Source organism: Nycticebus coucang, chromosome 14 (genome assembly GCF_027406575.1).
Source record: "Nycticebus coucang isolate mNycCou1 chromosome 14, mNycCou1.pri, whole genome shotgun sequence".
Lineage (NCBI taxonomy): Eukaryota > Metazoa > Chordata > Mammalia > Primates > Lorisidae > Nycticebus > Nycticebus coucang.
This window is the reverse complement of record NC_069793.1, coordinates 4406593-4419139: the sequence shown is the minus strand read 5'-3', so window position 1 is coordinate 4419139 and position 12547 is coordinate 4406593. Positions and strand designations below refer to the sequence as shown.

General features: G+C 47.5%; 1 protein-coding gene across 2 annotated transcripts in view; it reads left to right on the top strand.

Moving 5' to 3' along the window:
- The window catches only part of CHKA (choline kinase alpha), a 77929-nt gene extending 65541 nt beyond the window's left edge, over positions 1–12388 (top strand). For both annotated transcript variants that reach the window (XM_053560741.1, XM_053560742.1), the window contains 5 exons: positions 2019–2106; positions 2551–2659; positions 5049–5155; positions 6690–6771; positions 11227–12388. In XM_053560741.1, coding sequence (XP_053416716.1) covers positions 2019–2106; positions 2551–2659; positions 5049–5155; positions 6690–6771; positions 11227–11286 — 446 coding nt within the window. In that variant the 3' untranslated portion in view covers positions 11287–12388. The remainder of the gene's footprint in view (positions 1–2018; positions 2107–2550; positions 2660–5048; positions 5156–6689; positions 6772–11226) is intronic.
- Positions 12389–12547: the final 159 nt, after the last annotated feature.

Sequence of the window (12547 nt, the reverse complement as noted above, 5' to 3'; positions counted from 1 at the left end):
TCCTCATGAAGACTTGTCATCATTAAACCATTACTTTGAGGCAAAATACCTTTCACTAGTTAACTGATCATAGCTGACGATCCTAAGTCAAGCAGGGCATCGAAATTTCACCTGCAGCTAAATGTGGTGAGGCAAAATACCTTTCACTAGTTAACTGATCATAGCTGACAATCCTAAGTCAAGCAGGGCATCGAAATTTCACCTGCAGCTAAATGTGTTACCCACACGCTTGTGGTGGTAGGGGGATAATAAATGGTACAGACATCACCACAGAGGGGGTCTAGGCGAGGTCATTTGACTCAGTGATGGCAAAGTGTCAAAAGAGTAGAGGATATAGGGGTTGTACATGTATTTTGCTCTGTTGCTTTGGGCTTCTGCCTCCAATTCTCCTTTGTTTGTTTGTTTGTTTTTGAGACAGAGTCTCCTCTGTCACCCCGGGTAGAATGCTATGGAGTCATAGCTCACAACAACCTCAAACTCTGGGCTTGGCGCAGGCTGAGGGTGCGGATCATTTGAGCTCACGAGTTAGAGACCAGCCTGAGCAAGAATGAAACCCCATCTCTAAAAATAGCTGGGCACTGTGGCAAGCTCCTGTAGTCCCAGCTACTCGGCTCGGGAGGCCGAGGCAAGAGGATCGCTTGAGGTCAAGAGTTTGAGGTTGCTGTGACCAATAATGCCATGGCACTCAACCCCAGGGCGACTGAGTGAGACTGTCTCAAAAATAAAAAAAATAAATATAGCTCAAGCAGCTAAGGTGCCAGCCACATACACCAAAGCTAGTGGTTCAAATCCAGCCCAGGCCTGCCAAACAATGACAACTACAACCAAAAAATAGCCAGGTGTTGTGGTAGGTGCCTATAGTCCCACCTACTTGGGAGGCTGAGGCGAGAGAATTGCTTAAGTCCAGGAGTTGGAGGCTGCTGTGAGCGGTGATGCCAGCACTCTACCCGGGGCCACAGCTTGAGGCTCTGTCTCAAAAAGAAAAAAAATCCTCAAACTCCTGGGGTCAAGTCATCCTCTTGCCTCAGCCTCTCAAGAGGTAGGGCTATAGGCATCTGCCATGCGCCTGGCTAGTTTTTTCAATTTTTAGTAGACACGAGGTCTCGCTCTTGCTCAGGCATGAGCCACTGCACCCAGCCCCAATTCTCCTTTTAATCGCTACTTGAAAACAGAAGTATGCTGAAAAGCATAGAAAGTATACCTCTTAACCCTCCCCTGGGAGGGACAGTGGCCAAAACACTAGCAAAGGCTGCCTCGGAGGTGTTCATGATGCCTGAGATACTGAATGCTATGCGGAGTGTGGTGATATGAGGAACAAGCATCTTACGAGCCAGTCTGGCAGCCAACCCTTTGTAGAAATGCTGCCTGTGGGCGGCACCTGTGGCTCAAGGAGTAGGGCACCGGTCCCATATGCCGGAGGTGGCGGGTTCAAACCCAGCCCCGGCCAAAAAAAAACACACAAAAAAAATTAAAAAAATAAAAAAATAAAAAGCCTACAGAAATGCTGCCTGTGTCTCCTTGGGAAAGAAAACCAGGCAAGGACAAAGCAGGGGGTGCCTCGAGGCATCCTCATTGAGGAGGACACTGTTGACAGAGCTTCCCAGCGTGTGTGGGTTCCGGCCAGCCACCTGCAGAGAGATGGCAAGCTGAGTCCCAGGACTGCCCGGGATAGGCGGGGCTGGTGTCTGGGCCAGCCTGATCCCTAATGTGGCACCCTGCAGACCATATGGGCAGTATCACCCAGATACCATCTGAGAGGCCGGTCTTCTGAGAAGGACCAGGGCTGTGAACAGATGTTCTCATGCTCAGGTGGGTCTGCGGTCTCTTTGCCCAGGGCCAGGGCTTCCATGGCAGTGCTTCTGAACTCTTGTGTGCACCCTGGTGATGTCCAAGGGACAAAAAAAGCCTAGTTCAGTTAGGATTCCTAAAAGTGTCAGCCGCTCTCCCACCCCTGCTTCCCAAAGACTTGAGCTGTCTAGCATAAAACATAAGCCATGGTGTCCAAACCTTTTTTGCAGGTAATATCTTACTTCTGGAAGGCCAAGAGAATTCTGAAAAACAGAAACTGATGCTCATTGACTTCGAATACAGCAGTTACAATTACAGGTATGATGTTATAGCCAGACTGTTTCATTTCAGTGTTGTTTTATTACTTGTCATCTTTGTGGAGCAATTAGGAGATAGTTAAGTCACAACCTCATTGTAGGTTGAAAGCTGATAGCCTGCAAGCAAAGGCTCTTTGCTCAATGACTATGTGTGACGCGGCAGCACTGTCCTCCCTGTTCCTAGTGCCGTTGACTCCAGCATTGGCGTTTTCTTGTAGCTTCAGAGACCATTTCCTCTTAGGAATGCTGGCTGTTCTCAGAGGTTCAGTGGTACCTTTATAGCTTCAGTCAGCTCGCTTTTGCTATCGCCAGATTTGTGCTTTCTACGAGAAAGTGGGCACACCCCTGTCTGCTGTGCTCCGTCCTCAGCCTTCTTCCCTTCCGTAGACAGGGCATCTCCAGGCTAGCAGTTCATCTTGCACTGACGTTTTCTCTCTTATTTCAGGGGATTTGACATTGGAAATCATTTCTGTGAGTGGATGTATGACTATACCTACGAAAAGTACCCTTTTTTCAGAGCAAGCATGCGGAACTATCCCACCAAGAAGCAACAGGTAGATTAGTTTTTAAATACTTGGTAGATGAATTACTTAAGTTGTTTTCATACCGTTAGAATTATGTCTTTATTTTTAAAGGTTCCACTTCAAAATTATGGAATAGGCAAACCCTTTTGCTTATGTGAAAAAATGTTATATTCTTCTGTTAAATGTAGATGCAAACTTGACCTTTGAGTGCAGCTCTTTAAAAATGTCTGTGCCAGAAATGCTTGTATTCAGTCCGAGAAAAGCACAGCCTCCTCTGTTATTGCTTGTGGTGTTTTTCAAGAAGCCCAGCCACAGGTCTGCTTTCTGGCTTTCTTTTTGGGAATCACTGATCTGCCTCTGTTCATTTCATGTTGTGCAGAGAAGTAATCCTTTGGGCACCATGGTTTGTAGCTGGAGGAAATGCCTTTGGTGTTAATAGCTCCCTTTCCCATCTGCATTAGGGGAGACCAGTGAGTGTGTGGGGAATAGTTTCTCCTAGGAATTTCTTCCTGGAATGCCTTCTTTTCCGTTCCTCGGCCCACTACCAATGCCTTGGGTTGAGGATAAGCAAGTAGTGAGGCTGTGATGTGGAGCCGGGCTGGAGGAGAGTGTGCCAAGGTCTGCCTCTCTTAGCATGTGTGGCGTGCCAGCTCACCTGCCTGGTGAGTCCCCAGCTGTGCACGTGCACCTTACACAGGTCGGGGATGGTGAGGACAGGAATGCATCTGTACTTCACTCACCGCAAGTTTTCTGATTTCCCTGCTGTGAGCCAGGCCCTGTGATAAGTCTTTGTAGTGGTCCACACTCCAGGGTAGCCATTCAGATGTAGTCTTGCTGTGGAGCCAGAAACTGAGTTTGCTTTCTTCTGGTCACATTTTAGGGCTGGTGAATTGGAATATGTCTAGAGCAAAGTGCCTGGGATTACGTGAGAAGAAAGGGTGGGAGAAGGGCTTAGGTAATCCGGGGAAGAAAGAACACATAGCTGCTCTGGGTGTTTAAATTGTTGCCTTGCTGAAGAGAAATGAGACTTTCAGAGATATGATGTAGTGCTAACGGTCAATTCTCAAACTCGGGGTGGGGGTGGCGAGTTTCAGTAAGAAGTCAAATTTTAATGATAGAGCTTTATAGCCACTAAAACTGTACAGCAAACTGCAACAAAAAAATAGCCGGGCATTGTGGCGGGCGCCTGTAGTCCCAGCTACTCGGGAGGCTGAGGCAGGAGAATCGCCTAAGCCCAGGAGTTGGAGGTTGCTGTGAGCTGTGTGAGGCCATGGCACTCTACCGAGGGCAATAAAGTGAGACTCTGTCTCTACAAAAAAAAAAAAAAAAAGTAGCCAAAGAACTGTTGGCATTCCAGCTACTAGTGAGTCTCACTTACAAAAGAAAGAAAGTGATCTTTTACTGTGTCTGGTGCCTTTGGGTGTATTAACAGTATAAAATGTTTCAAGAACAAGGAGTCTACTATTCCTATGTAGAGTAAAAGTGGAGCCTGGGAGAATCTTAGGTAAATTAATTCTCCATACCAAAATTCAACTTTCCTAATTTATAAACATGAGTGTGTAAATAATCATGGCATATCGGAGTTGGAAGCCGTCTTCACCTTGTCGAGTCGACTCCCACTTTGAGGGAGCATCTTCAACAAACAGAATACCCTACAGTCCCATTCTTGCGTTATCTGTGGCAGCCCTGCATGGAGCACCAGCCAGTTTGAGCAAAGAGGTGATGCAGGCATACTCTGCTCTGAGACCAGACAGGAAAAAAAAACTTAAAGTTGGGCTCGGCGCCTATAGCACAGGGGTTATGGTGCTAACCACATACACCGAAGTTGGCAAGTTCAAACCCATCCTGGGCCAGCTAACCAACAATGACAACTGCAACAAAAAATAGCCAGGCGTTGTGGTGGGCACCTGTAGTCCCAGCTACTTGGGAAGCTGAGGCAAGAGAATCGCTTAAGCCCAAGAGTTTGAGGTTGCTGTGAGCTGTGATGCCACGGCACTCTACCCAGGGCGACAGCTTGAGACTCTGTCTCAAAAAAAAACCCAAAAACTTAAGGGTGGATTCAATTAGAAAAAGCTATTCTACCAAAATCACTTTTTGCAGAACTACTAGCAGTTTCCTGAAACTTCCCTGTCATTCACACCACGCAGTTTCCTGAAACTTCCCTGTCATTCACACCACGCACGTCAAGTTTAGTAGAACTTCTGAAAACTGGCCCCGGTGGAAAGCCAGGTGGTGACTTGGGAAGGTGAGCGTGCAGAGCTCCTCCCGGTGGACCAGTAGCGGCGGGCTCGCTGCGGGCTCTGCCAGGCTTTCTCTGAGGTAACCTGAAGAGTTAGTAGATGTGTATGCTTTGTGACAGCTACTGACGTCATCTGTTTTTACCATCGATTCTAACATAATTCACTTTTTTTTGTTTAAGCTCCATTTTATTTCCAATTACTTGGCTGCATTCCAGAATGACTTTGAAAACCTCTGTAGTGAAGAAAAATCCACTGTAAAAGAAGAAATGTTACTTGAAGTCAATAGGTAATTATTTTCCTTTTTTGATTTGTGAAGATAGCTTATTACCTCTTTATACAGAGTACATTTGGGATGCTTACTTGCAATTATGGATATTTTAGGAGCCTCTTAATAATCATATATCTCTAGGACCTTTACTTTCTTAAAAATAGAATCTGCTACTTTTCCGTTGTGGCTGAGATTGACCAGATATTTTAGACTTCAAAATGCAGACAGGCATGAGAGGAGATCTCGTGTGTGAGAGAGGCCAGGACTCCGGGTGGAGTTCTGAACTGTAATCCAGACATGATGGCTCAGCCGTGCGAGGCTGCTGCCACCCAGAGCCTGCAGACTCTTGTCTCTGATGGTTATGGAGTGGTGGGTGCCATCTGATATGTCATAACTCTTAAGTTTCTCCTGGAAAATGTTTAAAACTCATGTGTATTGGTTTCACGTCTAGCTTTTTAACTTTCTCAACAGCTTTCAAAGCAGAAACCTGAAACTTCCCAGATTCCACAAAAGTCTTAATCACTGTTTATTCATCTCTTTAGTCAAGAGGGCTGTGGGCTATTCCTGTTGTTAGGAGCCCATGACATTATTTGGTAAAATGAATGTTTAAGTGACTTTGGCCCGCCTCATCTTTCTACCCCACTTAGCACGAGTCACCTCATATCCCTCACTGAGCATGATGTGGCCATAGCCTGCCCACCCGGCTCCCCCAGCAGCACAGATCTGCCCTTTCTGTTTACTGAACTGTGGACTTAGGGAAATGGAGATGGAGGAGAGCCCAGACAGTAGCACAAGGGGCTGGCTCTAAAGGGCTGGAGAACTCAGGAAAACAGAAAGTAGGGTTTGGTGAGCATGTTAAAAACAGGTGTTTCTGGGCAGCGCCTGTGGCTCAAGGTGTAGGGCGCCGGTCCCATATGCCGGAGGTGGCGGGTTCAAACCTAGCCCCGGCCAAAAACCAAAAAAAAAAAAACAGGTGTTCCTAAATTAGAGCTTTGTTTTCGTGTAAATGAACCCCAAGGAGGACTTGGTTCCACAGTGACAGAAGAGTTTGGTACAGCCTAGACATGGGGATGTGGCTCACACTCTCATCTGCTCTGTGTCACTTGTGTATAAGAGGAGGTAAAGGGATGAGGCTGGGCTTTGAGGAGGTCTCTTGCTCAGGGAGTGAGAGCTTCATTCACCTGGGAAGGGCCTGCCTTTTAGCTGCTGGGGCTGTACGCTCACACAGGTGGGAAGGTTGTTTGTTTCTCTCCCAGCATGGCTACTGAGACCTTCACCATCATCCTGGGAGTGTTATTTGCGCCATGGCCAGGCAGTGGATGTGTCCACACTTGCAAGTCAACCTGTCACTGGCCGGGGGTTCGAACGGGCCCAGAGTGGTGTTCCCATTGCTCTTGGTCCCTATAGAGTGTAGTCCCATGGATTTGCCGATGCAGAGTTTGCATCCACTTGAGTTAAAATGAGCTACATTTTCGTCTGTGTGAAATGACTTCACTGGTCCTGTATCTGCTCTTACACTTCTCACATGTGGTTTTTGCTTCTGTAATTGCAGGTTTGCCCTTGCATCCCATTTCTTCTGGGGACTTTGGTCTATTGTACAGGCCAAGATTTCATCCATAGAATTTGGATACATGGTATGTTTGGGGGTATATTTTATCCTACACTACTTCCAGGGAAAAATGCCATAGTGTGTGTGAATGCTTGGCAGTAATTGACTGTTCCTTACAAAAGGTTACCCATCCATCCCCCCAAGAACCTGAATGTGATAACTTGCTGGGACCAGGACAGTGCAGCCTAGCGTGGGAGGCAGTGGAGAAGCCGACTCACAGGTGCTGGGCTTGTCTTTGGACTTGTCCATTCCTAGGGCCTGCAGGCCCTGGCTTTCCTTCTTCAGAGATGTTCTCTGTGGTCCTGGATGCCTCAGTCCCTGTGACACAGGGACACCAAGTGAAGGGGTGTCCCTATGTCTATGCTGTGAAGAGTTTTATTCATTAGTTACCACATCATTCTCCAGCCTGTGGTACCCAACTTTGAGTTGGAAGCTATTACTCATTGAATTAGACCTCTTTTTTTTGCAGAAACATTGTAACCAAGCTCTGCTGTCATTTTATTCTAATGTTAATGTCCCTTGAGGCAGGGCATGTCCTTTGAGGCTCATGCCTGTAAATCCTAGTGGTCTGGGGGCCTGAGGCAGGAGGATCCCCTGAGCTCAAGAGTTTGAGACCAGCCTGAGCAAGAGTGAAACCCTAGCAGGATGGTGGCCATGGAAGTCTGAATCCGCTGAGGAGCGTGTAACAACTCACCTGTGGTGGGGGAAAAAGTGAAACCCTGTCTCTACTAAAAATAGAAAAACTAGCTGGGCATTGTGATAGACACCTGTAGTCTACCTACTTGGGAGGCTGAGGCAGGAGGATCACTAGATCCCAGGAATTTCTGAGGTTGCTGTGAGCTAGGTTGATGCCATGGCACTCTAACCTGGGCAACAGAGCAAGACACTGTCCTTAAAAACAAACAAACAGGGCGGCACCTGTGGCTCAGTTGGTAGGGCGCCGGCCCCATATGCCGAGGGTGACGGGTTCAAACCCGGCCCGGGCCAAACTGCAACCAAAAAATAGCCAGGTGTTGTGGCGGGTGCCTGTAGTCCCAGCTACTCGGGAGGTTGAGGCAAGAGAATCGCTTAAGCCCAGGAGTTGGAGGTTGCTGTGAGCTGTGTGAGGCCACGGCACTCTACCAAGGGCCATAAAGTGAGACTCTGTCTCTACAAAAAAAAAGAAAAAAAGAAAAACAAACAAACAACAAAAACTAACTTGGCAAGAAACCAAACAACAACCCACTTTTTCAATGGTCAGAAGATAAACACATGGCCAATAAGCATGTTTTTGTGTGTTTCATATAATTAGTCATAAAAGAAATATAAGGACCAGGTGTGGTGTCTCAAGCCTATAAGCTCAGCATTTTGGGAAGCCAAGGCGGGGGTCCTGGATGGACTGTTTGAGCCCAGGAGTTTGAAGTTATAGTGAGCTATGATGATGCCTCTGCACTCCAGCCTGGGTGAGAGCCTAACTCAAGGAGAAGAAAGAAAAACAAAACCTTAGTAAGGGGCTCAGCGCCTGTAGCTCAGTGGCTAAGGCGCCAGCCACATATACCAGAGCTGGTAGGTTCACATCCAGCCTGGGCCTACCAAACAACAATGACAACTGCAACCAAGCCGTATGTTGTGGAAGGCACCTGTAGTCCCAGCTACTAGGGAGGCTGAGGCAAGAGAACCACCTGAGCCCAAGAGCTGGAGGTTGCTGTGACACGGCACTCTACTGAGGGTGACAAAGTGAGACTGTGTCTCAAGAAAAAAAAACCTTAGGGCCAGACGCTGTCTCATGCCTGTAACCGTAGCATTCTGGGAGGCCAAAGCCAATGGACTTCCTGAGCTCACAGGTTCAATACCAGCCTGATCCAGAGTGAGACCTCATCTCTAAAAATAGCTGGACATTGTGGTGGGCGCCTGTAGTCTCAGCTACTTGGGAGGCTGAGGCAAGAGAATAACTTAATCCCAAGAGCTGTGATGCCAAGGCACTCAACCAAGGGCAACAAAGTGAGACTCTATCTCAAAAAAAAAAAAAACAAAAAAAACCTTAGATACCATACACAACCACAGTGATGATTAAAAATTGAAAACTGTGACATAGCAAATGTTGTCAAGCATATGGAGCAACGGGGACTTACACACTTTGCTGGTGGGGATGTAAAATGGCATCACCAGTTTGAAAAGTGTGGCAGTTTCATAAAGGTAAACACACACTTTAACCATACAGCCCAGCAGCTCCTTTCCTGGGTAGCTCTCCAAGAGGAATAGAAACGTATTTCCACACTAAGACTTGTACTCAAATGCCCATCGCTTTATTTATTTATTTATTTATTTATTTATTTATTTGAGACAGTCTTATTACATCACCCTCAGTAGAGTGCTCTGACATCACAGCTCACAGCAACCTCAGACTCCCTGGGCTTAAGCAATTCTCTTGCCTCAGCCTCCCAAGTAGCTGGGACTACAGATGCCTGCCACAATGCCCAGCCATTTTTTGTTGTAGTTGTCGTCATTTAGCAGGCCCAGGCTGGGTTTGAACCTGGTAGCCCTGGTGTATGTGGCCAGCGCCATGGGCACCAAGCCTTTATTTTTTTACTTATCTTTTTTTTTTTTTTAAGACAGAGTCTCACTTTGTCACCCTTGGTAGAGTGTTGTGGCATCACACCTCACAGCAACCTCCAGCTCTTGGGCTCAGGCGATTCTCTTGCCTCAGCCTCCCGAGTAGCTGGGACCACAGGTGCCCACCACAATGCCCGGCTATTTTTTGTTGCAGTTTGGCTGGGGCCAGGTTTGAACCTACCACCCTCGGTATATGGGGCTGGTGCCCTACTCACTGAGCCACAGGCACCACCCGAGCCTTTTTTTTTTAATTTTTATTGTTTTCGAGACAGAGTCTCACTGTTGCCCTGGGTAGAGTGCCATGGCATCATAGTTCACAGCAACATCAAACTGTCTTGGTCTTGAGCAATCCTCTTGCCTCAGCTTCCTGAGTAGCTGGAACTACAGGCACCTGCCACTATACCTGGCTAGTTTTTCTATTTTTGCTAGAGACAGAGTCTCACTCTTATTCAGGCTGGTCTCAAACTCCTGAGCTCAAGCAGTCCAGCAGCCTCAGCCTCCCACAGTGCTAGAATTACAGTCATGTGCCACCGTGCCCAACCTAATTTTTAATAGCCCCAAACTGGAAACAATCGAAATGCCAATCAGCAGGTAAATGGATATATATATGTATGTTAGATCCATGTAATGTAAAACTCCTCTACAGTAGAAAGGAATAATCTTCTGATACCAAAGCATGGGTGGCTTTCAGAAATGCTATGCCGAGTATAAGAAAAACACAAAGGTACGTGTTGTGTGATTTCATTATGGGATGCTTTAGGAATGAGAAGTCCATCTCTAGTGACAGAAATTGGGGCAGTGGCTTCCTGTGGCCAGCACTGGGCGTGGGGCTGATTGCAGGAGGCCCCCAGGAACTTCACCAATGCTGGCAACAGTCCTGCCTGTGGTGGTGGAGACCCCTGTGGATGCATTTGTGAAAACACTTGAAATGGGCTCATGCTTGTGAGGTAGAAATTATAGCTCAATGTTAATTTTTCAAAAAGCGATGTTGAAATCTTCCTAACATTTAGAATTTTACTTTTTAGATTTGAAGTGAGTCTTAAAGAGATTATGTCATCCACGTTATGTCCAATCAAGGGAACAGCCTAGGACAACTCAGTGGTGTGACAGTTGGGGCAGAAACCGCTCAAACTTGCTTGGCACCCCTAGCTAAGTGAGTAGGGCGCCGGCCACATACACTGAGGCTGGCAGGTTCAAACCTGGCCTGGGCTTGCTAACCAACAATGACAACTGCAACCAAAAATAAATAAATAAATAAATAGCCGGGTGTTGTGGTGGGCACCTGTAGGCCCAGCTACTTGGGAGGCTGAGGCAAGAGAATCGCTTGAGCCCAAGAGCTGGAGGTTGCTGTGAGCTGTGATGCAACAGCACTCTACTGAGGGCGACATAATAAAAAAAAGAAACATTCAAAAAAAAAAAAAAAAAGAAACTGTTCAAACCGATTCTGTCTTTCCCTTCTCAGGGTGAGCCCAGGAAAATAGGCAGCATCATCTTTTTCTTCACCTTTGTTCTAAACTTGCTCGTTTCTCAGGGACATTTTGCTAAAAGCAGAACCTTGCTTGTGTTGCTCAGTCATTGCCTGCAGAATTCAGGGTCAACCAGGTGATGAGCCATAGCAGTGCCACACAGGCAGACAAGCAGTCCTCTCTGGCCAAGGGACCACCAGCCAGGTCTGTTGAAAAGAAAGGTGTGGCGGGGCCTCTGCTGAGGCCCCTTTTTTGTTCAGTCTTTTTGAAAAGACTGTCTTCAGAGTAGCCTTTTGGCAGGCTCCTGGCCTGGGCTCTTGGTCCTCTTGGGTCTGTTCCCTCAGCCCTTGCCTGAGGGAAACATGGGGCAAGGTTCAAGCGGGAGCCTTTGGTGAGGCCTTGTCTTATTTGCTGTCTCCTAGGACTATGCCCAGGCAAGGTTTGATGCCTATTTTGACCAGAAGAGGAAGCTTGGGGTGTGACCCTGGGAAGGCCTCCATCCACCTTGGCACTGGACGGCACAGGAGGTGGCTGAGCAGGGTCCCCTCTGTGCTCCGACTGCGCACCTGTGGCGGGAAGGCTCTGGATGTCTCACTACTGAACACAGATGTGTATGATACTAAAGACTGTATTAAAGCGGGCTAACATTTATTTCACATCTTGTCTGCGATTTCACGGGACTCTGAGATTGGGAAACAAGTAACAGTCTAGTAGTGCGGTAGTGAGTGTCTCTGAGTTCTTTCTTCTAGAGAAGGCATTTTATATTTGGGGTTAAGGCTTTCATCAGATTCGGCAAACAGCCACAGTGAACAGTGGCACTGCAGGTACTCTGGTTAATGTTGATTTTACAGATTTTTCATTCATGTGCTGGTGAACATTGTGACCAGGCTTCTTGTAGATGACAATGTATTATAGACACTCACATTCCCAGAGACATACTGTGAAGTGACTAGTCATAGCTGCAGGGCGGCCTTTCCCGTGGCCAGAAGCTGCTCTTTCACCCTTATGGTCCAAATGGCAGAAGCTGGAGAAGCAGATGGCACAGGAGCCACCCACTGTGCATGGGAGCTGTGGCCTCTCTGTGCCTCTTACACATATTTCGCTAAACTGATGAGTTTCTTTGCCTGTATGGAACCTCTGCCGGGCCCCTCCTAACCATGTCTGTGGGGCAGTGTTGGGGCCTCCTGTCTCCCCTCATCAGAGCAGGCTGCCTGGCTCAGCTTTCCGGGCCTTTCTTTCCTCCCCTCAGCTCAGCCTGCAGCTTAGGACCCTGTGACGGGGGCTGGTTTCCTCCGGTGGGTTCTGCCCCAGGGTCCCTGTGCCTCCTGCTGCAGCTAGGTCCCTGCCACTAGCTTTCCTGGTCCTCACTTTTCCTGGTGTCCTTGATGTCATTTGTGTGGGAAACACCAGCCAGCGTGTGGGGCGTGGAGAGAGTACAGCTGTGAAATCGTATATATGACATGTCCTATGGGATAAATTCATAGCAGACTTTTTTTTAACTCTTATTTGAATTGTTTTTTGTTCATATATTTCTGCTACCACAGAGATTGTACTATATAAATAAATAAATTAATTAAAAACCCACACCCTTGGATGTGTCCTGAATCTGAAGGACTCCCATCACCTTCACCTGCCCGTGGAAGGCTCCAGGTGCATCTGCCCGGCTCTAGTCAGGGTGAACAGCTGTGCCCTTCTGCTCTCCATGGCTGTCAACCTCTCCTCACTGGTCAACCTCACCCTTCA